The 25,874-nt window shown below is 35.2% G+C and overlaps 1 protein-coding gene across 5 annotated transcripts in view; it reads left to right on the top strand.

Moving 5' to 3' along the window:
- The first annotated feature begins 276 nt into the window (after positions 1–276).
- dnmt3ab (DNA (cytosine-5-)-methyltransferase 3 alpha b) overlaps positions 277–25,874 on the top strand; it is a 39,947-nt gene continuing 14,349 nt past the window's right edge. For 4 of the 5 annotated variants that reach the window (XM_058057145.2, XM_078799214.1, XM_078799213.1 and 1 more), the window contains exons 1-8: positions 277–407; positions 3,474–3,653; positions 9,643–9,925; positions 11,742–11,788; positions 13,986–14,132; positions 24,903–25,253; positions 25,339–25,497; positions 25,605–25,712. In XM_058057145.2, the coding sequence (XP_057913128.2) occupies positions 3,588–3,653; positions 9,643–9,925; positions 11,742–11,788; positions 13,986–14,132; positions 24,903–25,253; positions 25,339–25,497; positions 25,605–25,712 (1,161 nt within the window). In that variant the 5' untranslated portion in view covers positions 277–407; positions 3,474–3,587. Of the gene's footprint in view, positions 408–3,473; positions 3,654–9,642; positions 9,926–11,741; positions 11,789–13,331; positions 14,133–24,902; positions 25,254–25,338; positions 25,498–25,604; positions 25,713–25,874 lie in introns of those variants that run through there. The other variant, XM_078799215.1, reaches the window with a different exon arrangement.

Genomic DNA, 25,874 nt, shown 5'->3' with positions numbered 1-25,874 from the left:
TTCCATAGTGTAAAATAACTAAATAAGAGCAATCTTGGAGATTGTACACAGTGTAAATACATATAATATATTTAACAGTACAACAAAAAACACATATTCGATCTTATCACGCTGGTATCGATCTGTACAACCAATCAACAATATCGAAATCGGGCTTGATTCTCCCAACACTACTGCGTATTACTATATGTTGTGTTTTTAAAAGCGGCGGACTTTAGGACCCGGGGGCGCCCACCAGGCCAGCGTACAGGCCGCTGCAGTGAGAGCGGAGCATCTGGAGGAGCGCTGCCCGGCCAGGGGGAGGCGGTGGACGGGGAAGAGAAGAGAGAGGAAGAAGGAGGCTCCGGGTGGTGGACGAGACCAAATCAAGAAGGGTCAGGCCCGGGACTCGGGAGGAGGGACATCGGGTACGAACACACTGCGAGTTCGATTCCAAACACACACACACACACATACATATACACCTTTTTACGGAAGCGGATAGAGGCAGGGAGGGGGGCCGGCTAGTGGGTGCATCGTGGCGGGGAAGAGATATCGGAAGGAAGGCAGCGAATTCAAACGGAGGGTGGGTGCTGTGTAGTGGGGGGGTTGCATTTTTTGCAGATGCGCTGATTGGACACGCGTGCCTGAACTTGACCTTAGCGCGAAAAAAGGACCGCCGCGGAGCAACCTCTAAAATATGACGACCACGGCCTGCAAGAGAAGCCCCCTTTCCCCCAGGTCTTATTGCAAGCAGGCGGCCCCCACCTCCTTACCCCTCCCCGCAGCGGCAACATATTGCAACACCTGCATTATTACCACCGTTATCACACTTTATATTAGGACACTTTCCGTTTCATGCCTCACCATGGGGAGGAAATTGCTTTTTACCAACACAAATGGTGCCAGTGAACGCATCACCTATTGTACACGTTAATACACTCACATTTAGAAAGCAATCTATACACCATGTGCCCTAAACATCTGGTAAAGCTAGCTGAACGTTGAAAAACATGTCCTCGACTGTAAAAATGGATGATTTTGTAAGGTTTTGTCTTTTTTTCATAAGAGACAAACAAAGCAGCATAAAGTTGTCAATTTGAATGTTGAAACCATTGCGTCCATTAAGAACTCCATTGTAAAAATGGCTGTTTTTATACAAAGTGTTTTCCTAAGCGAGAAAAAAGTGGCATTGATTGTAAGAAGTGCTTGGATGTTAAAGCGATTTCCTGCCGTTCGTTCGGAATAATTAATATTGTAAATTTTTTCCACGCAATAAATAAAACTGCGTTATAAGAACTTAAGTCTGTGAAGAACTCCACTGATGGCAGATTCTGCGAGGTGGTTTACAAGACTAAAGCGGCATTGAGCACTATTTTCATTTTATTTTATTAAGAACTCTGTGGTAAAATGGCTAATTTAGTTGTACATTCCAGTAAGAGAAACAAAGCAGCATAAATTTGTAAACTGGAATGTTGAAACAATTGTCCTCCATTAAGAACTCCATTGTAAAAATGGCTGTTTTTATACAAAGGGTTTTCCTAAGCGAGAAAAAAGTGGCATTGATTGTAAGAAGTGCTTGGATGTTAAAGCGATTTCCTGCCGTCCGTTCGGAATAATTAATATTGTAATTTTTTTTCCACGCAATAATTAAAACTGTGTTATAAGAACTTAAGTCGTCCGTGAAGAACCCTACTGATGGCAGATTCTGCGAGGTGTTTACAAGACTAAAGCGGCATTGAGTACTATTTTCATTTTATTTTATTCAGAACTCCGTGGTAAAATGGCTAATTTAGTTGTACATTCCAGTAAGAGAAACAAAGCAGCATAAATTTGTAAACTGGAATGTTGAAACAATTGTCCTCCATTAAGAACTCCATTGGAAAAATGGCTGTTTTTATACAAAGGGTTTTCCTAAGCGAGAAAAAAGTGGCATTGATTGTAAGAAGTGCTTGGATGTTAAAGCGATTGCCTGCCGTCTGTTCGGAATAATTAATATTGTAAATTTTTTCCACGCAATAAATAAAACTGCGTTATAAGAACTTAAGTCTGTGAAGAACTCCACTGATGGCAGATTCTGTGAGGTGGTTTACAAGACTAAAGCGGCATTGAGTACTATTTTCATTTTATTTTATTAAGAACTCTGTGGTAAAATGGCTAATTTAGTTGTACATTCCAGTAAGAGAAACAAAGCAGCATAAATTTGTAAACTGGAATGTTGAAACAATTGTCCTCCATTAAGAACTCCATTGTAAAAATGGCTGTTTTTATACAAAGTGTTTTCCTAAGCGAGAAAAAAGTGGCATTGATTGTAAGAAGTGCTCGGATGTTAAAGCGATTGCCTGCCGTCCGTTCGGAATAATTAATATTGTAAATTTTTTCCACGCAATAAATAAAACTGCGTTATAAGAACTTAAGTCATCTGTGAAGAACTCCACTGATGGCAGATTCTGCGAGGTGTTTACAAGACTAAAGCGGCATTGAGCACTAGTTTCATTTTATTTTATTAAGAACTCTGTGGTAAAATGGCTAATTTAGTTGTACATTCCAGTAAGAGAAACAAAGCAGCATAAATTTGTAAACTGGAATGTTGAAACAATTGTCCTCCATTAAGAACTCCATTGTAAAAATGGCTGTTTTTATACAAAGGGTTTTCCTAAGCGAGAAAAAAGTGGCATTGATTGTAAGAAGTGCTTGTATGTTAAAGCGATTGCCTGCCGTCCGTTCGGAATAATTAATATTGTAATTTTTTTCCACGCAATAAATAAAACTGCGTTATAAGAACTTAAGTCGTCCGTGAAGAACCCTACTGATGGCAGATTCTGCGAGGTGTTTACAAGACTAAAGCGGCATTGAGCTCTATTTTCATTTTATTTTATTAAGAACTCTGTGGTAAAATGGCTAATTTAGTTGTACATTCCAGTAAGAGAAACAAAGCAGCATAAATTTGTAAACTGGAATGTTGAAACAATTGTCCTCCATTAAGAACTCCATTGTAAAAATGGCTGTTTTTATACAAAGGGTTTTCCTAAGCGAGAAAAAAGTGGCATTGATTGTAAGAAGTGCTTGGATGTTAAAGCGATTTCCTGCCGTCCGTTCGGAATAATTAATATTGTAATTTTTTTCCACGCAATAAATAAAACTGCGTTATAAGAATTTAAGTCGTCCATGAAGAACCCTACTGATGGCAGATTCTGCGAGGTGTTTACAAGACTAAAGCGGCATTGAGCACTATTTTCATTTTATTTTATTAAGAACTCCGTGGTAAAATGGCTAATTTAGTTGTACATTCCATAAAGAGAAACAACGCAGCATCAATTTGTAAACTGGAATGTTGAAACAATTGTCCTCCATTAAGAACTCCATTGGAAAAATGGCAGATTTTATACCTTTTACTTCCAAGCCAGCAAAAAAGCATCATTGGTTGTTGAAGTGATTGTCGTTCATTGTAAAAATGTCTGATTTTGTCCCCCCCCCCACCCCGACCCCCCCAGGAGAGAAGAGGAGCGAGGAAGGATCTCTCATTTTTTTATTTGTACTTTTTCCATCGCCGCCTTCATCAACGTGAACCGTCAACCCCCTTCCATAGCATCGCCCCCGTCCCCGCCATGCCGTCCAACGCCGTCAGCGACGCTACATTCAAAGACCCCACCGACTCGACGGGAAGCAACACGGTAAGAAAAGGCCTTTTTGGAATCAGTTATTGGCCACTCTTCCTGCATTGGTCGCTCTAGCACGGGTTTAATAACATCAAGGATTTGGAGCTTCTATTTCATTTAATTCAATATTCTATGTATTTTAAATATTCTATCGAAATGTAAAAAAATCCCAAAATATAGAATTCAACAACATTTTCATTGAAATTTTTTTTAAATTAAAAATAATCTTAAAAAAAAAAACATTATGAAAAAAATTCTACATGAAAAATGGAAAAAATCTGTAAATCAATATACTATATATGCGCTAAAGTAAAAAACATAAAAATAAAAAACAAAACATTGAAATTAACATATATACATATATATGTAAATAGAAAAAATCTTAACATTAATAAATATACAAACATTAAAATATTTGTATAAAACTTAAAAAGAGTAACATTTGAAAAAAAATCTAAATATTTCATTTAAAAATAATCCAAAAATATACAATTGGAAAAAAATTAATGAAAATAAAAAAAATAGAAATTGAAAAATATATTTGCACTTAAAAAAATTCAAGCACAAAAATATCTGATCTTTTTTCTAACTGTGAAAAATCTAAATAAAAGAACAAAAATTTTAATCTACTGATATCAGCTGATACCTATATATATATATATATGTAAATAGAAAAAATCTTAACATTAATAAATATATAAACATTTAAATATTTGTATAAAACTTAAAAAGAATAACATATGAAAAAAAATCTAAATATATAAATTAAAATAAATTGAAAAATTTATGGAAAAAAATAGAAATTGAAAAATATATTTATAAAAAAAATTTAAATCACAAAAATATCTGATCTTTTTTATATCAATTAAACAAATTGAAAAATGTATGGAAAAAAATGGAAATTGAAAAATATATTTACATAAAAAAAAATTAAATCACAAAAATATCTGATCTTTTTTCTAACTGTGAAAAAAATCTAAATAAAAGAACAAAAATTTTAATCTACTGATATCAGCTGATACCTATATATATATATATATATAGAAAAAATCTTAACATTAATAAAGATATAAACATTTAAATATTTGTATAAAACATACAAAGAATAACATATGAAAAAAATTCTAAATATATCAATTAAATAAATTGAAAAATTTATGGAAAAAAATAGAAATTGAAAAATATATTTACATAAAAAAAATTAAATCACAAAAATATCTGAAAAAAAATATTGAAAAATATATTTACATAAAAAAAAATACATTTAAAACACAAAAATATCTAATCTTTTTTCAACAAATAGAAAAAAACTTCAAAAAAGTATGAGTACGAGTCTGATGGCGTATAGTGAGGTAGGTTGCTGTACAGCTTGTGAATTGTAAAAGTACTAAAGTACTTAGTACTTAGTACTTCGAATGGTCAGCTTTTTCAATGATGACTTGCTTTGTTCCAAGTGTGCAACCGGTACGATCCAAGTTGGATCCGCATCCAATTCCCATTGTCACCAGTTTCTGTGTGAATATGTCATTCAAGACTGATGATGATGATGATGATGATGATGCGGCAGGTGTGATGTGACATACGCCGCCAGGGCGTTGGCTGCTTGAGCTGATGGAGAGGCTGGGGGGGGGCGTGTCCTCTCGCTTCCATGTTACCATCGCACGGCACTGCCCGCCGTCTTGTTGCCTGGCAACAGCCGTAATAAGCGGCTACTCTTGACGGAAATAGCACACACACACACACACACACACACACACACATGTACACAGTGGGGAGTCGTACTCGTCACCCCGGGCTAGAGACAGAAAAGCTTCCTGGTGTTTTGTTTACCCCCCCCCCCCAACCCCCACAGAAAGGAGGCGTGTCTCCCATTATGTATGCAAATGAGGGCGGGAAACAGAAATACGTGGTTTATTTATAAAAAACATTTAGAGTTCAGGTTCAGGACCATCATCAACCTGGATGTTACAGTAATAAAAATAATAATAATAATAATAAATACATTTTAATAATAAAATTATTCATTTTTATGCTCATTTTGGACCCTTTGTATCGAGTTGTGGACTTCTATAGAGCAGCTACACACAATAACCTGCACAAAGAATATGAAATTCACATATATACATATATATGTAAATAGAAAAAATCCTTACATTAATAAATATATAAACATTTAAATATTTCTATAAAACCTAAAAAGAACATTTGAAAAAAATACTGAACATATCAATTAAAAATAATAATTAAAAATATTAAAAAATTAAAAATAATAATTAAAAATAATTAAATATATTTTTAAATAGAAATTGAAAAATATATTTACATAAAAAAAATTAAAGCACAAAAATATCTGATTTTTTTTCTAACTGTGAAAAAGTCTAAATAAAAGAACAAATAGAAAAAAACAGAAAAAAGTATGAGTATAACCTGCACAAAGTAAAAAACATTAAAATAAAAAACTAAACATTGAAATTAACATATATATATATATATAAATAGAAAAAATCTTAACATTAATAAATATATAAACATTTAAATATTTGTATAAAACTTAAAAAGAAGAACATTCGAAAAAATTACTAAACATTTCAATTAAAAATAATAATTAAAAATAATAAAAAATAAAAAAAATAATTTAAAATAATAAAATATTTTATAAAAATAGAAATTGAAAAAGATATTTACATAAAAAAATTAATGCACAAAAATATCTGATTTTTTTCTAACTGTGACAAAGTCTAAATAAAAGAACAAATAGAAAAGTAAAAAACATTAAAATAAAAAACAAAACATTGAAATTAACATATATACATATATATATATAAATAGAAAAAATGTTAACATTAATAAATATATAAACATTTAAATATTTGTATAAAACTTAAAAAGAAGAACATTCGAAAAAATGACTAAACATTTCAATTAAAAATAATAATTAAAAATAATAAAAAATTAAAACAATAAAATATTTTTAAAAAATAGAAATTGAAAAATATATTTACATTTAAAAAATTAATGCACAAAAATATCTGATTTTTTTTAAACTGTGACAAAGTCTAAATAAAAAAACAAATAGAAAAAAACATAAAAGTACGAAAAAATTACTAAACGTTTCAATTAAAAATAATAATTACAAATAATTAAAAAAATTAAAAATAAAAAAAAATTAAAAATAATAATTTAAAATAATAGAATATAAAAAATAGAAATTGAAAAAGATATTTACATTAAAACTTAAAAAGAATAACATTTGAAAACAATTGTAAATATTTCAATGAAAAATAATCCAAAAATATACAATTTGAAAAAAATGTAATGGAAAAAAAATCTGATCTTTTTTTTTTAATTGAAAAAGTCTAAATAAAAGATCAAAAAGAAAAAAATATATATTTATATTTTCATCAAAATCGGCTGCACGGTGTTAGAGTGGTTAGCGTGCAGAACTCACAGCTGGGAGACCTGAGTTCAATTCCACCCATCGCCGCCTTCGGACACGCCCACTCTGCTGTGATTGGTCGCACTCGGCTTCAACAGGATAAGCGGCATAGAAAATATATAGCTGGTAATAAAGTCAGAATATAGAATGAAATATACAAATATTATTTGGGAAAAAAATTAAAATATTTAAAAGTTATGCTAATTTTCCACTCTTTGTATTGAGTTGTGGACTCCTGTAGAGCAGCGACACACAATAACCCTTTCTAGATCTTTCAGAATCTGCACCTATACAGAACGCTTTCTTTTGGAGTTTTTATTCCACCCATCGCCGCCTTCAGACACACCCACTCTGCTGGGATTGGTCACATTTGTGCCCGGGCATGCCCATATAAGGAAGTCAGTGAGCCAGTGTTAGAAAAATACGGGAATCCAACACTCTAACTACGTTTATAGGTCAGAAAAGTGGAAAAAGCATCACGGGTCCCCTTTAAGATGATGATGATTATTATTATTTACATCCTTCCAGGATAAGAGTCGGTAAAACACGTAGACGGCAAAGTGCTTTGATAGCCAAAACGTCCAATCCTCAGAAGACGCGTTCCACTTTGTGCTGGTGCCGACCCACTAAACCTTTCTATTTTTATCTTCTCACGTGTGTGTGTGTGTGTGAGTCCACACACACACACACACACACACAGAATGAGAGGTTACAAGCGGGCGTGTCCTTCTGGTGGGCGTGTCCTTTGTCACAGCGTCCATACAGCCGGCATTCTTGGCATGTTTATGTGCTGTCGTAATCTAAGAATCTAAGGAAGTCCCTGGGTGGCTGCTGGCGAGTTGAAGTAAAAGGTGGCGAGCTAAACAGGAAGTGCGCAAAAGGCTTTCATTGTCTGTTTTCTGTCTGTTCCTTCTCCCGTGAACGCATCACCACACCGCCACAAGGTAGCGCTCTTGTACAAGCCCGCATGACTTGAAATTTCTCACACAGCCGTACAACAGGACTTGTAACTCGACTGCATCCAGACGAATCGCCACTAAAAATTATTATTAATAATTATTATTAATTATTATTAATTATTATTAATTATATTAATTATTTTATTATATTAATTATTATTAATTATTATTAATTATTATTAATTATTATTAATTATTATTAATTATTATTAATTATTATTAATTATTATTAATTATTATTAATTGTTAATTGTAATTAATTATTATTAATTGTTATTAATTATTATTAATTAACTAAAATACATAAAATAAATGTAGACAAATTTTTAATTAAAATTAATTAATTCGCCACTAAAAATATTATTAATTATTATGAATTATTATGAATTATTATTAATTATTATTAATTATCTAAAAATACATAAAATAAATGTAGACAAAATTAAAAAAAAGCAATGAATAAAACAGTAATCACAAACAACAATAAATAATTTGAACGCTGTTGTTCAACCCCACATGACTTGAAATTTCTCACACAGCTGTACAAGAGAACTTGTAACTCGACTGCCACTGCCTCAATCGCCACACAAAAATTATTATAAATTTATTATAAATTATTATTAATTATTATTAATTAATTAACTAAAAATAAATAAAATAAATGTAAACAAAATCAAATAAAAGCAGTTTGACGCGACTGCATCCAGTCGAATCGCCACAAAAATTATTATTAATTTATTATTAATAATTACTATCAATTTATTATTAATTTATTATTAATTTATTATTAATGTATTAATAATTTATTAATAATTTATTAATAATTTATTAATAATTTATTAATAATTTATTGCTAATTCGTTATTTATTATTATGAATTAAATAACTGAAAATAAATAAATAAAATGAATGTAAACAAAATTAAATAAAAGCAATGAATAAAACCGTAATCACAAACAACAATAAATAATTTGAATGCTGTTGTTCAACCCCACATGACTTGAAATTTCTCACACAGCTGTACAAGAGAACTTGTAACTCGACTGCATCCAGTCGAATCGCCACAAAAATTATTATTAATTATTATTAGTTATTATTAGCTGTTATTAATTATCATTAATTATTATTAATTATAATTAATTATAATTAATTATTTTTAATTATTTTTAATTATTTTTAATTATTTTTAATTATTTTTAATTATTATTAATTATTAATTAACTAAAAATAAATAAATAAATAAATAAATGTAAACCAAATTAAATACAAGAAATGAATAAAACCGTAATCACAAACAACAAGAAATAATTTCAACTAATTATTTTAAAAATATAATATTATATGTATATGTCATAATTACATTGAAAAATGCATAATATGCTGTCAATCAAACCTACAGATATTTTCTTCTATCCATCATTGATAGAGTGTGTCAATAACACCATTATTGATTTGGTACACAGCTTGAAAAATTGACAAACATGGCCGCCATCAACTAAAACGTCCTGGAGTTGAGCATTTATGGAATGATGCTAAATGGTTTATTTTCACCACAACCCATAGGGGGCGCTAGCAATGCTAACCGGCTACCCCCCCCCTCCACCCGCAGGTCGGGGTGTGCCTCAAAGAGGGCCCCAGCAGCAACCCCCACCCGGGGCCGCCGGCGTCCGGGCACAGAGACTGGACGTCCAACTCCTGCTTCCCCAAGCCGGAGAGGAGGGAAGCGGAAAACGGGATCCTCAGGGAGCCTTCATCATCATCCTCTTCCTCCTGCCCGTCGGAGGACGGCGTGCAGGCTCAGTGTCTCCCCCAGCAGGACAGATTGTTGCAGGACGGGCAGGCCATGCCGCACAAGAAGCGAGGGCGGCGGAAACTGGAACGCCCGACCAAATGTGAGTTATTATTATTATTATTTTACTACAATGAATAAAACTACAATACTAGTACAATATTAGTATTCATTATTACATTATTCATTATTATGCACTTCATACGCACACACCCGGGGACGAGACGTGTTCATTGGAGCATCGCCAAGTCAGCTGACATGATTTGTAGCAAGAAAGGTTGCGCTTGATTGGCGGCGTACGTCCAAAGATGCCATCAATCACCAGCAGTGATTGATGGGGTCCGTTGGGAGGCAAAACGTCTCTCTCCCCCCCCACCGGGGGCCAAGTGTGACACTCGCCCGTCCCTCGGCGTGGAGACATGACCTCCAAATGAAGTCTTGGGGTGGAAGAGGAGAGGGGGGGGGGACGGACGGTGACCAGAGGTCTTGTCTTGCTGTGTTGATATGATTAACGTAAGCTTATAAAGATAGTACGGTGGATGAGTGGTTAGCATGTTGGCACACAGTTAGGAGATGGGGAGGACCTTCGTTCAAATCCCTCCACTTGGCATCATGCTAGGTTAATTGGCGATGTAACGTTGCTGTTTTTACATGAGTGGAATGTTAGTACATTAGCATGATGCTAGTGTTGCTAACATTGACTTCAAATTTTACAGAAACAATAAACATTTAAAATTTAAATTTAAATTTTTAAATTTTTAAATTTTTAAATTTTTAAATTTTTAAATTTTTAAATTTTTAAATTTTTAAATTTTTAAATTTTTAAATTTAAATTTAAATTTTAAATTTTTGTGTTTTTCTGTAATATTTTTAATTTTTAATTTTTAATTTTTAATTTTTAATTTTTAATTTTTAATTTTTAATTTTTAATTTTTAATTTTTAATTTTTAATTTTTAATTTTTAATAATAACATTACAGAAATAATATAATTGATAATTGATAATTGATAATTGATAATTGATAATTGATAATTGATAATTAATAATTAATAATTAATAATTAATAATTAATAATTAATAATTAATAATTAATAATTAATAATTAATAATTAATAATTAATAATTAATAATTAATAATTACACAGTTAGGAGATGGGGAAGACCTTTGTTCAAATCCCTCCACTTGGCATCATGCTAGGTTAATTGGCGATGTAACGTTGTTGTTTTTACATGAGTGGAATGTTAGTACATTAGCATGATGCTAGTGTTGCTAACATTGACTTCAAATATTACAGAAACAATAAAAAAAATATTAATTAAATTTTAAATTTTAAATTTTAAATTTTAAATTTTAAATTTTAAATTTTAAATTTTAAATTTTAAATTTTAAATTTAAATTTAAATTTTAAATTTTAAATTTTAAATTTTAAATTTTAAATTTTAAATTTTAAATTTTAAATTTTAAATTTTAAATTTTAAATTAATAATTAATAATATTACAGAAATAATATAATTAATAATTACTTTTTATTGTTTCTGTAATATTTGAAGTCAATGTTAGCAACGCTAGCATAATGCTAATGTACTACCATTCCGCTCATTCCACTCATGTAAAAACAGCAGCGTTACATTAAAAAATTATTTAAACTAATCACTAATAACTAATAATTAAATAGGCTGCACGGTGGACGAGTGGAGTTTATTCCAAAAACATGCTAGGTTAATTAGCGACTCCAAATTGTCCATAGGTATGATCTCCATTGCTTCTTTGCTCCACCTTTTCAATATCTGCATGACGAAAAACCTGCTTCTCAGGCTTCACTACACGTCTTAAAATCAGGTTCCTCCAGGTAAACAGACATGGGAGATGTATGCTTTATGCGTTGGTTTTGAAGACTTCTGTTGTGTTTTCTCTGCAGATGTGGAGCACATCGAGGAGGACAGTGGCCAAGTGGTGAAGAGCGAGGTACGTTGGCGGAAGGGCTAACTCTTTCTTGCTGGGTGTCGTGCTGGATTCTTACACAGAGGCTTGCATGCTAGCAAACTGGAAAGCCCCCCCCCATCCTCTTGATCTTTTCTGAGATGCCCGTGGGGGTGGGGATTTACTGTAAAAAGCACTAGTCAAAGATCCTCGACAGAACAGGAGTGAGAGGCTGTTTTTAAGGACCTACTGCAAAAATGCCAGTCAAAGATCTTCTCTACATGACAGAAGCCGTTCTTAGCTACACACACTACTCTACTCAAAGATCCTTTGTATGACAGGAGCGCCCTGCTATTTGTAAGGGCCTACTGCAAAAACGCTAGTCAAAGATCCTCTATATGATAGGATCCTACTGCAAAAACGCTAGTCAAAGATCCTCTATATGACAGGATCCTACTGCAAAAACACCAGTCACAGATCCTCTATATGACTGGATCCTACTACAAAAACACCAGTCAAAGATCCTCTATATGACAGGATCCTACTGCAAAAACGCTAGTCAAAGATCCTATATATGACAGGATCCTACTGCAAAAATGCCAGTCAAAGATCCTATATGTGACAGGATCCTACTGCAAAAATGCAAGTCAAAGATCCTCTAACAGGATCCTACCACAAAAACACTAGTCAAAGATCCTATAAATGACAGGACCCTACTGCAAAAAACGCTAGTCAAAGATCCTATAAATGACCGGATCCTACTCCAAAAACGCTAGTCAAAGATCCTCTATGTAACAGAATCCTATTGTAAAAATGCTAGTGAAAGATCCTTGATATGACAGGATCGTACTGCAAAAACTCTAGTCAAAGATCCTATATATGACAAGATCCTACTGCAAAAACACCAGTCAAAGATCCTCTACATAACAGGGTCCTACAACAAAAACGCCAGTCAAAGATCCTATCTATGACAGGATCCTACTGCAAAAATGCAAGTCAAAGATCCTCCATATGACAGCATCCTACAGCAAAAACGCTAGTCAAAGATCCTATATATGACAGGATCCTACTGCAAAAACGCTAGTCAAAGATCCTATATATGACAGGATCCTACTGCAAAAACGCCAAAGATCCTCTATATGACACGATCCTACTGCAAAAACGATAGTCAAAGATCCTATAAATGACAGGATCCTACTGCAAAAACACTAGTCAAAGAGCATATATATGACAGGATCCTACTGCAAAAATGCTAGTCAAAGATCCTATATATGACGGGATCCTACTGCAAAAACGCCAGTCAAAGATCCTCTAAATAACAGGATCCTACTGCAAAAAACGCAAGTCAAAGAGCATATATATGACAGGATCCTACTGCAAAAACGCTAGTCAAAGATCCTCTGTATGACAGGATTCTACTGCAAAAACGCAAGTCAAAGATCCTATAAATGACAGGATCCTACTGCAAAAATGATAGTCAAAGATCTTATATATGACACCAGTCAAAGAGCATATATATAACAGGATACTACTGCAAAAACTCTAGTCAAAGAGCATATATATGACAGGATCCTACTACAAAAACACCAGTCAAAGATCCTCTATATAACAGGATACTACTGCAAAAACTCTAGTCAAAGAGCATATATATGACAGGATCCTACTGCAAAAACACCAGTCAAAGATCCTCTATATGACAGGATCCTACTGCAAAAACGCTAGTCAAAGATCCTCCATACGACAGGAGTGTTCTGCTGTTTTTGAGGTCTGACTGCAAAAATGCTAGGCAAAGATCCTCGAAATAACATGAGCTCTAAGTTACAAATTTTAGTCAAAGATCCTTTATTTTACAGACCGGCTGTGCCGCTCAAAGATCCTCGATATGACAGGAGTGCTGTGCTGTTTTTCAGGATATACTTCCAAAAAGCTTGTCAAAGATCTTCAGGATGATAGCAGTGGGTTTTTAAGGAGCAGTCAAAGATCCTCACCGTGACAGATGGAGTTTGCTGCTGGTTAGTTGTGAAGTGAAGTGAGGGTCCCAAGTGAGGATCGGGTGGGGTCGGCCATCTTAAGAGACGGTGATCGGCTACGTTCCGTGCGAGTGAACGGGAAGACGTTGTAGTTTGTGGCGGTGGTAGTTTGGAACGTGGAAGGCGGGTTGCCGGGCGGATTCCGGGTTATGAAAGCGTTGACAAAAGCGGCTCATTTGTCTTGTTGTTGTTGTTGTGACCGCCTCAAACAGGGAGGTCGCGGGAGGCTGCGAGGGGGCGTCGGCTGGGAGGTCAGCCTTCGCCAGAGGCCCGTGCCCAGAGTGACCTTCCAGGCTGGTGACCCCTATTACATTAGCAAGCGGACCAGGGAGGAGTGGCTGGCCAAGTGGAAGATGGAGGTGAGTACCACCGCCATCTCTAGCGAGGGGGGGGGGGGGGGGGGGGGGGCGGCGGGGTAAACGGAACATCAGGCGTGTAAGACTTGAACTGGGTCATGTGATACCACATCAAGGGTTTGCGGCGCCCGCGTTCTTCTTCTCCGTGAGCTTTTGAAGTCCAAGCGGGACGTTCCACTTGTTGCTAGCTTCGTGTTATTCCTGCTATGCGGATGTTATTCCAGCTCAGGAGTTGAAATAGTCTTCAACACGGACCTGATGGGAACTTGTGTGATCATGGAAGAATGGAAGAGCTAAGAGTGATCCAGTACGCGTCCGTGACAGGCGGGTCCACATCGGGAAAATAAAAAGGATGCGGATGTTTTACTACTGGATCCTACTGCAAAAACGCTAGTCAAAGAGCCTCGATATGCCAGGATTCTACTGCAGAAATGCAAGTCAAAGATCCTATAAATGACAGGATACTACTGCAAAAACGCTAGTCAAACAGCCTTGATATGCCAGGATTCTACTGCAGAAATGCTAGTCAAAGATCCTATATATGACAGGATCCTACTGCAAAAACGCTAGTCAAAGAGCCTCTACATAACAGGATCCTACTGCAAAAACGCTAGTCAAAGATCTTATAAATGACAGGATCCTATTGCAAAAACACTAGTCAAAGATCCTCTGTATGACAGGATCCTACTGCAAAAATGCTAGTCAAAGATCCTATATATATGACAGGATCCTACTGCAAAAACGTTAGTCAAAGATCCTATAAATGACAGGATCCAACTGCAAAAATGCAAGTCAAAGATCCTCTACATAACAGGATCCTACTGCAAAAACGCTAGTCAAAGATCTTATAAATGACAGGATCCTACTGCAAAAACACCAGTCAAAGGTCCTCTATATGACAGGATCCTACTGCAAAAACGCTAATCAAATATCTTATATATAACAGGATCCTACTGCAAAAATGCTAGCCAAAGATCCTATAAATGACAGGATCCTACTGCAAAAACACTAGTCAAAGATCCTCTACATAACAGGATCCTACTGCAAAAACGCTAGTCAAAGATCTTATAAATGACAGGATCCTGCTGCAAAAACACCAGTCAAAGATCCTCTGTATGACAGGATCCTACTGCAAAAATGCTTGTCAAAGATCCTATATATGACAAGCTCCGACTGCAAAAATGCTAGTCAAAGATCCTATATATGACAGGATCCTACTGCAAAAAAGCAAGTCAAAGATATATGATAAGCTCCTACTGCAAAAATGCAAGTCAAAGATCCTCTACATAACAGGATCTGACTGCAAAAAAGCAAGTCAAAGATCCTATTTATGACAAGCTCCTACTGCAAAAATGCAAGTCAAAGATCCTCTACATAACAGGATCCGACTGCAAAAACGCAAGTCAAAGATCCTCTATATGACAGGATCCTACTGCAAAAACGCAAGTCAAAGATCCTAGAAATGACAGGATCCTACTGCAAAAACACCAGTCAAAGATCCTCTATATGACAGGATCCTACTGCAAAAACGCTAGTCAAAGATCCTCTATATGACAGGATTCTACTGCAAAAACGCATATGAAAACATAATTCTTGTAAATTTATGATTTTTTCTTATTACAATTTTTTTTAGCAATATTTTGACTTTATTATTGTACAATTACTGCTGATTTGTCAATTTTGTAGGAAAGGCAGGCTTGCTGCCGGCCACACTTTGTACTCGTGGGGTACAGTATGTAGAGTATGTAGAGTCGGTAGAGTAGGTAGAGTAGGTAGAGTACGTAGAGTACGTAGAGTATGTAGAGTATGTAGAGTACGTAGAGTACGTAGAGTAGGTAGAGTAGGTAGAGTAGGTAGAGTAAGTAGAGTACGTAGAGTATGTAGAGTAGGTAGAGTACATAGAGTAGGTAGAGTAAGTAGAGTACATAGAGTAGGTAGAGTAGGTAGAGTACGTAGAGTAGGTAGAGTACGTAGAGTACGTAGAGTACGTAGAGTAGGTAGAGTAGGTAGAGTACGTAGAGTAGGTAGAGTAGGTAGAGTAGGTAGAGTAGGTAGAGTATGTAGAGTATGTAGAGTATGTAGAGTAGGTAGAGTAGGTAGAGTAGGTAGAGTACGTAGAGTAGGTAGAGTAGGTAGACTAGGTAGAGTACGTAGAGTAGGTAGAGTACGTAGAGTGGGTAGAGTAGGTAGAGTACGTAGAGTAGGTAGAGTAGGTAGAGTAGGTAGAGTAGGTAGAGTAGGTAGAGTATGTAGAGTAGGTAGAGTACGTAGAGTACGTAGAGTATGTAGAGTACGTAGAGTAGGTAGAGTACGTGGAGTCGGTAGAGTAAGTAGAGTACGTAGAGTAGGTAAAGTACGTAGCGTAGGTAGAGTAGGTAGAGTAGGTAGAGTAGGTAGAGTAGATAGAGTACGTAGAGTGGGTAGAGTACATAGAGTAGGTAGAGTATGTAGAGTACGTAGAGTAGGTAAAGTACGTAGAGTAGGTAGAGTACGTAGAGTAGGTAGAGTACGTAGCGTAGGTAGAGTATGTAGAGTAGGTAGAGTACGTAGAGTAGGTAGAGTAGGTAAAGTACGTAGCGTAGGTAGAGTAGGTAGAGTACGTAGAGTAGGTAGAGTACGTAGAGTAGGTAAAGTACATAGAGTAGGTAGAGTACGTAGAGTAGGTAAAGTACGTAGCGTAGGTAGAGTACGTAGAGTACGTAGAGTACATAGAGTAGGTAGAGTAGGTAGAGTACGTAGAGTAGGTAGAGTACGTAGAGTGGGTAGAGTACATAGAGTAGGTAGAGTATGTAGAGTACGTAGAGTAGGTAAAGTACGTAGCGTAGGTGGAGTCGGTAGAGTACGTAGAGTAGGTAGAGTACGTATAGTACGTAGAGTAGGTAGAGTATGTAGAGTACGTAGAGTAGTTAGAGTACGTATAGTACGGAGAGTAGGTAGAGTAGGTAGAGTAGGTAGAGTAGAGTACGTAGAGTAGGTAGAGTAGTTAGAGTACGTATAGTACGTAGAGTAGTTAGAGTACGTATAGTACGGAGAGTAGGTAGAGTAGGTAGAGTAGGTAGAGTAGAGTACGTAGAGTAGGTAGAGTAGTTATAGTACGGAGAGTAGGTAGAGTAGGTAGAGTAGGTAGAGTAGTAGAGTACGTAGAGTAGGTAGAGTAGAGTACGTAGAGTACGTAGAGTACGTAGAGTACGTAGAGTACGTAGAGTACGTATAGTACATAAAGTACGTATAGTACATATGGGACATATACGTACAGTAGGTAGAGTAGGTAGAGTACATAGAGTATGTAGAGTAGGTAGAGTACGTAGAGTACGTAGAGTAGGTAGAGTAAGTAGAGTACATAGAGTATGTAGAGTAGGTAGAGTAAGTAGAGTACATAGAGTATGTAGAGTAGGTAGAGTAAGTAGAGTACATAGAGTATGTAGAGTAGGTAGAGTACGTAGAGTAGGTAGAGTACGTAGAGTACGTAGAGTACGTAGAGTAGGTAGAGTAGGTAGAGTAGGTAGAGTAGGTAGAGTACGTAGAGTAGGTAGAGTAGGTAGAGTACGTAGAGTAGGTAGAGTAGGTAGAGTAGGTAGAGTAGGTAGAGTAGGTAGAGTATGTAGAGTAGGTAGAGTACGTAGAGTAGGTAGAGTACGTAGAGTATGTAGAGTACGTAGAGTAGGTAGAGTACGTGGAGTCGGTAGAGTAAGTAGAGTACGTAGAGTAGGTAAAGTACGTAGCGTAGGTAGAGTAGGTAGAGTATGTAGAGTAGGTAGAGTAGGTAGAGTACGTAGAGTGGGTAGAGTACATAGAGTAGGTAGAGTATGTAGAGTACGTAGAGTAGGTAAAGTACGTAGAGTAGGTAGAGTATGTAGAGTAGGTAGAGTAGGTAGAGTAGGTAAAGTACGTAGCGTAGGTAGAGTACGTAGAGTACGTAGAGTACATAGAGTAGGTAGAGTAGGTAGAGTAGGTAGAGTAGGTAGAGTACGTAGCGTAGATAGAGTACGTAGAGTACGTAGAGTACATAGAGTAGGTAGATTATGTAGAGTACGTAGAGTAGGTAAAGTACGTAGCGTAGGTAGAGTATGTAGAGTACGTAGAGTAGGTAGAGTACGTAGAGTAGGTAGAGTAGGTAAAGTACGTAGCGTAGGTAGAGTAGGTAGAGTACGTAGAGTAGGTAGAGTACATAGAGTAGGTAAAGTACATAGAGTAGGTAGAGTACGTAGAGTAGGTAGAGTAGGTAAAGTACGTAGCGTAGGTAGAGTACGTAGAGTAGGTAGAGTACGTAGAGTAGGTAGAGTACGTAGAGTGGGTAGAGTACATAGAGTAGGTAGAGTATGTAGAGTACGTAGAGTAGGTAAAGTACGTAGCGTAGGTGGAGTCGGTAGAGTACGTAGAGTAGGTAGAGTACGTATAGTATGTAGAGTACGTAGAGTACGTAGAGTAGGTAGAGTACGTAGAGTAGGTAGAGTACGTATAGTACGTAGAGTAGGTAGAGTATGTAGAGTACGTAGAGTAGAGTACGTATAGTACGGAGAGTAGGTAGAGTAGGTAGAGTAGGTAGAGTAGAGTAGGTAGAGTAGGTAGAGTAGGTAGAGTAGGTAGAGTATGTAGAGTAGGTAGAGTAAGTAGAGTAGGTAGAGTAGGTAGAGTAGAGTAGGTAGAGTACGTAGAGTAGGTAGAGTAGAGTAGGTAGAGTACGTAGAGTAGGTAGAGTAGGTAGAGTATGTAGAGTATGTAGAGTAGGTATAGTACGTAAAGTAGGTAGAGTACGTAGAGTAGGTAGAGTAGGTAGAGTAGGTAGAGTAGGTAGAGTACGTAGAATAAGTAGAGTAGGTAGAGTAGGTAGAGTAGGTAGAGTACGTAGAATAGGTAGAGTAGGTAGAGTAGGTAGAGTAGGTAGAGTAGAGTAGGTAGAGTAGGTAGAGTAGGTAGAGTAGGTAGAGTAGAGTAGGTAGAGTAGGTAGAGTAGGTAGAGTAGGTAGAGTAGAGTAGGTAGAGTAGGTAGAGTACGTAGAGTACGTAGAGTACGTATAGTACATATGGGACATACGTATACTGTAGGTTCCATAGACAGAAGTGTATGTAGTATATACAGTATGTCCCCCAAGCCAATGGCTGTGAAAGAGGAGGCAAGCAAGGACCCCCCCCTCCACCCCTCCACCCCCCATACTACCCCCCCCTACCCCGACCTGCGTGCTAAAGTATCGGAGGCCAAAGCGTGACGCTAGCAGCACATTTCAGTCCGAGCCTGAGAGACGGCCTGCTGGCAAGCTGCCAAGGTTTTGCTGGCCGGACGCTGGAGTCGCCTTCAGCCAATCACAAACAGGCTGGCGAACCACCTGACCCCTGAATTCCCAGACAAAGAAATGTTCATGCTTTTGGAGGGGGGGGGGGGGGGGCAAACGCCAACACACTGTATGATGAGGCTGGTGGCGTGTTCGGGTATGCGCACCGCGTGTGTTTGTTTGCTAGCATAGGAAGTGTTAGCATGGACAAATATGCTGACTGCAGCAATTTCTAAAAGATGTACTATGTGACCTAAAAGGGGGGTTTTGGGGGGCGGGGGGCGTGCAAGGAGGTGCTCGTAGCGTTTGGGAAGGAGGGGAAAAAGGAAAGTTTTTTCCCTGTGGGGTTTGCTCCGTGCTCGGACTGTTTCCTGTTTCACTGCGGGTCACATGCTCTATGGTTTTTATTGTAAAAATAGAAGAAATGGAAAAAATACAAGTATAAAGTCCAAATATTAAGACATTTTAATATGATGGGGAGAAAAAATGAATTTAAAAAATAGAATTTAACAAGAAAACCAAAAAAAACCAAATTTATTTTACAAGTATAAAGTCCAAATATTAAGACATTGTAATATTATGGAGAAAAAAAATGAGTTTTAAAAATAGAATTCAACAAGAAAACAAAAAAATACCCCAATTATTAAGACATTGTAATATTATGGAGAGAAAAAAATAATTTTAAAAATAGAATTTACCCCCCAAAAAATGCATGTATTTTACAAGTATAAAGCCCAAATATTAAGAGATTTTAATATTATGGAGAGAAAAAAATGAATTTTGAAAATAGAATTTAACAAAAAAAATGCATGAATTTTACAAGTATAAAGTCCAAATATTAAGACATTGTAATATTATGGAGAAAAAAAATGAATTTTAAAAATAGAATTCAACAAGAAAACAAAAAAATACCCCAGTTATTAAGACATTGTAATATTATGGAGAGAAAAAAATAATTTTAAAAATAGAATTTACCCCCCAAAAAATGCATGTATTTTACAAGTATAAAGCCCAAATATTAAGAGATTTTAATATTATGGAGAGAAAAAATGAATTTTGAAAATAGAATTTAACAAAAAAAATGCATGAATTTTACAAGTATAAAGTCCAAATATTAAGACATTGTAATATTATGGAGAAAAAAAATGAATTTTAAAAATAGAATTCAACAAGAAAACAAAAAAATACCCCAAATATTAAGACATTGTAATATTACGGAGAGAAAAAAATAATTTTAAAAATAGAATTTAACAAAAAAAATGCATGAATTTTACAAGTATAAAGTCCAAATATTAAGACGTTATAATATTATGGAGAGAAAAATGAATTTCAAAAATAGAATTTAACAAGAAAAAACAAAAAAATACATGTATTTTACAAGTATAAAGCCCAAATATTAAAACATTGTAATATTATGGAGAAAGAAAAATAAATTTAAAAATCAAATTTAATAAGAAAACAAAAAAAAACCACATTTATTTCACAAGTCTAAAGTCCAAATATTAAGACATTGTAATATTATGGAGAAAAACAATAATTAAAAAAATATAATTTAACAAGAAAACAATAAAAACACATTTTTTTACGAGTATAAAGTCCAAATATTAAGACATTTTAATATTATGGAGAGATAAAAAATTAATTTTAAAAATACAATTCAACAAGAAAACAAAAGAAAAACACATTTATTTTACAAGTATAAAGTCCTAATATTAAGACTTTGGAATATTATGGGGAGAAAAAATGAATTTTAAAAATAGAATTTAACAAAAAAAAACAAAAACGCATGTATTTTACAAGTATAAAGTCCAAATATTAAGACATTCTAATATTATACAGCAAAAAAAAATAATTAAAAAATAGAATTTAACAAGAAAAACAAAAAACACATTTATTTTACAAGTATAAAGTCAAAATATTTTAATATTACGGTGAGAAAAAAATGAATTTTAAAAATAGAATTTAACAAAAAAAACATATTTATTTTACAAGTATAAAGTCCAAATATTAAGACATTATAATATTATGGAGAGAAAAAAATAATTTTAAATATTAAAGACAAATGTTGTAATATTATGCAAAACAAATAAAAGACAATAAAGTTTATGTTCAGGACAAGTTGTCATGTTAGGAGAATAAAGTCCAAATATTATGATAATAAATCACACTTAAATGTCAAACAAATGTAAATATTAGTCATTGACAAATTTTTTTATGTAACTTTTTATGATGAAGTTACAAAAATATCCAACTCTAAATGACCCTTTGTGGAAAAATCATAAAACATAAAACATAACTGAGATGAATTGAGCTCAATCGGTGTGAAAAAGCCATTTCTAAAGCTTTGGGACTCCAGCCAAGCACAGCGAGAGCCATTATATACAAATGATGAAAAACACGGAAGAGTAGTAAACTTTCCCAGGAGATTCCGGCTAAGCTAAATGACCCCAAGAGCGCAGTGGCGATTCATCTGAGAGGTCACAAAAGTCCCCACAACATGGGGCAAACACGTTTTTTCACACTATTGTATGTAGAAATGAAGAAATTTGCTTGTGGAAGCGCGTGTGTTTTTTTTCTCGAAATATTTTGACTTAATTTTTCAGATTTTTTTTTTTTTTTTTTTTCGTTTGTTTTTTTTGTAGCGTAATTATAATTTGATAGCGGTTGATCCGTCGGGTGTTGATCAGGAAGTAAGGAGGCTGGTGTTGTCCCGTAGCAGACATTGTGGTTAGGCATCCAAGCTACTTTTGCCGTGAGGCCTTTTCCTCTTGTTGCCCCCCCCCCCCCCCCCCCCCCCGCCCCCGACCCCCCCGCCGATCCCCCCCCTCCATCTTGTCGCTTGTTTTTGATCATGAAAAGTACCCCAGTGACGGGCAGGCGTGCGGAAATGATAAAGACCACATTGTGAGTCTCGGTTAGATCCTTTACACTAAAACCCCCACACCCCCCCGCCCCACACACACACACACATAGTGGGAGCATGAGCCCCCCCCCCCTTCTAAAAAGAGAGGGGGTGCATGTACAAGTGGGAAGACGGCCAAAGACAAATATCTCCTATAGCCACTGTACTTTCTCCCCCCCCCCCTGAGTCTTTGTTTCCGTGTGGACCTCAAACAGCCAATGGCGTGTCCCCGTATGTACATTATATACATTATAGACAGATATGGTCCGGATCGGGTTCAGTGGGCCATCTGGAAGGAACACCGACTCCAGCGTGCACGTGTCCCGATGCCTTTGAAGCATCCAGTATGGATATTTATACAACACGTCTCCGCTGAGGAGCACATGTTTCTACTCTTTAAAGCAGGAAGTCCCGCCTCCACTTAAAGGCGCTATTGTTTATACAAAGAGAGAGAGCTAAGAGGCACCGGAGCAAAGTAAGCACACACTGTGTGTTAGCGATGCTACTATAGTATAGCATGATGTGTGTTGACGTAGCGACGACAACGTAGCACGCCTAGCAGAGCTTCCATCAACAGGAAGTTCTACTCTGTCGGAACTGGAATGATCCCAAAGACTCAGGTACCACCGCCGTCACATCTAAAACCACAAGCTTCTAAGATGCTAGGTTAGGCTAAGCTAAGCTATAATGCTATAGCTTTTAAATTAAAGGACATTTTTTGCGCTCGACCTTTCCGGTCTTTAATGCATATAAAAGTATAAAGCCCAAATATTAAGACATTGTAATATTATGGAGAGAAAAAATTAATTTTAAAATAGAATATATCAAGAAAACAATAAAAACACATTTATTTTACAAGTATAAAGTCCAAATATTAAGACATTGTAATATTATGGAGAGAAAAAATGAATTTTAAAAATAGATTTTAACAAGAAAACAAAAAAAAAACACATTTATTTTACAAGTATAAAGTCCAAATATTAAGACATTGTAATATTATGGAGAGAAAAAATGAATTTTAAAAATAGATTTTAACAAGAAAACAAAAAAAACCCACATTTATTTTACAAGTATAAAGTCCAAATATTAAGACATTGTAATATTATGGAGAGAAAAAATGAATTTTAAAAATAGAATTTACAAAAAAAACGCATGTATTTTACAAGTATAAAGTCCAAATATTAAGACAGTTAAATATTATGGAGAGAAAAAATGAATTTTAAAAATAGAATTTACAAAAAAAACGCATGTATTTTACAAGTATAAAGTCCAAATATTAAAACATTGTAATATTATGGAGAGAAAAAATGAATTTTAAAATAGAATATATTAAGAAAACAATAAAAACACATTTATTTTACAAGTATAAAATCCAAATATTAAGACATTTTAATATTATGGAGAGAAAAAATGAATTTTAAAAATAGATTTTAACAAGAAAACCAAAAAAAACCACATTTATTTTACAAGTATAAAGTCCAAATATTAAAACATTGTAATATTATGGAGAGAAAAAATGAATTTTAAAAATAGAATTTACAAAAAAAAACGCATGTATTTTACAAGTATAAAGTCCAAATATTAAGACAGTTTAATATTATGGAGAGAAAAAATGAATTTTAAAAATAGAATTTACAAAAAAAACGCATGTATTTTACAAGTATAAAGTCCAAATATTAAGACATTGTAATATTATGGAGAGAAAAAATGAATTTTAAAATAGAATATATTAAGAAAACAATAAAAACACATTTATTTTACAAGTATAAAATCTAAATATTAAGACATTTTAATATTATGGAGAGAAAAAATGAATTTTAAAAATAGATTTTAACAAGAAAACCAAAAAAAAAACACATTTATTTTACAAGTATAAAGTCCAAATATTAAGACATTGTAATATTATGGAAAGAAAAAATGAATTTGAAAAATAGAATTTACAAAAAAAAAAAAACGCATGTATTTTACAAGTATAAAGTCCAAATATTAAAACACTGTAATACTATGGAGAGAAAAAATGAATTTTAAAAATAGAATTTACCAAAAAAAAAAACCCACATGTATTTTACAAGTATAAAGCCCAAATATTAAGACTTTGTAATATTATGGAGAGAAAAAATAAATTTTAAAAATAGATTTTAACAAGAAAACAAAAAAAAACACATTTATTTTACAAGTATAAAGTCCAAATATTAAGACATTTTAATATTATGGAGAGAAAAAATGAATTTTAAAAACAGAATTTACCAAAGAAAAAATTCAAATCACGGTAGATAAAAATAAATTAAGCTAATTTTAGCTTAATTAACAGTTTCAAGCAAAAAATCAGCTGAGACGGCTCTTTTAGACGCGAACAAGGTACCACTGTATAAATGGCAATAAAGAAATACCGGCAAGTGGCAAGTCAACAAAGACAAAATTCCAATCAAAGTAGATAAAAATAAATGAAGCTAATTTTAGCTAACAGTTTCAAGCAAAAAAGTCAGCTGAGACGGCTCTTTTAGACGCGAACAAGGTACCACTGTATAAATGGCAATAAAGAAATACCGGCAAGTGACAAGTCAACAACGACAAACGACGTCTACCATGGATGTCTTCCAGGCAGAGAAAAGGGCCAAACTGATGTCAGCCATGAACGCAATAACCGACCCCGAGGACGAAAAGGAGACGGAAGAGTCCCGGAAACCAGACGCCTCCATCGACCAGCGTCCGCCGCCTTCCAAACATCAGGAGCCTCCGCCACCGCAGCCGCAAAGTCCGCCTCAGTCCAAGCCGCAATCCCAGCCGTCGCTCCCGCAGCAACATCAACAACAACAACAACAACAATATCAACAACAACAGCAGCCTACTGACCCCGCCTCCCCCACGGTAGCCACCACCCCCGAGCCTGTGGCCGTCGTAGGCGGAGACAAGACATCCCCCGAGCCTGGAGACACTGAACTCGACTATGAGGTAAGGCTTGTGAAATTCCGTTTGGAATGTACATTCCTAAAAGTATTCCGAGTATTATTTCTATCGTTTCTATCGTTCTTATCAGGACGATCGTGGTTTCGGCATCGGCGATCTGATCTGGGGTAAGCTACGGGGGTTCTCGTGGTGGCCCGGACGTATCGTGTCCTGGTGGATGACGGGCCGCAGCAGAGCCGCCGAGGGGACCAGATGGGTCATGTGGTTCGGAGACGGAAAATTCTCAGTGGTCAGCATTTCCTTCTTTTTTTAGAGTTTAAACGTACGTTGCCTTTAAAGCGGCAGACGTGATGACATCACTGACAGGAAACGACCTTTTTTGGCTACTTTTTGCAGGTTTGTGTTGAGAAACTCTTGCCTTTTAGTTCCTTCAGCAATGCCTTTCACCAAGCAACCTATAACAAGCAGCCGATGTACAGGAAAGCCATCTACGAGGTGCTTCAGGTAGGGAACAGCATCATGCCCTAAGCCAGGGGTGCCCAAAGTGGGGGTCTGGTTAGTTTGGCTAAAAGGTAAAGTAACAATATAAACAACTATACAACTATACAACTATATAACTATACAAGCAATCTTCACTCACTATATGTACTGCAAAAAAAGGGTAGT

This window comes from Doryrhamphus excisus, linkage group LG19, assembly GCF_037039965.1.
Source record: "Doryrhamphus excisus strain RoL-2023G ecotype Guam linkage group LG19, RoL_Dexc_Guam_v1.1, whole genome shotgun sequence".
Taxonomy (NCBI): domain Eukaryota; kingdom Metazoa; phylum Chordata; class Actinopteri; order Syngnathiformes; family Syngnathidae; genus Doryrhamphus; species Doryrhamphus excisus.
Note: the sequence above shows the minus strand (reverse complement) of the source record. Positions and strands in the feature narration are given on the sequence as shown.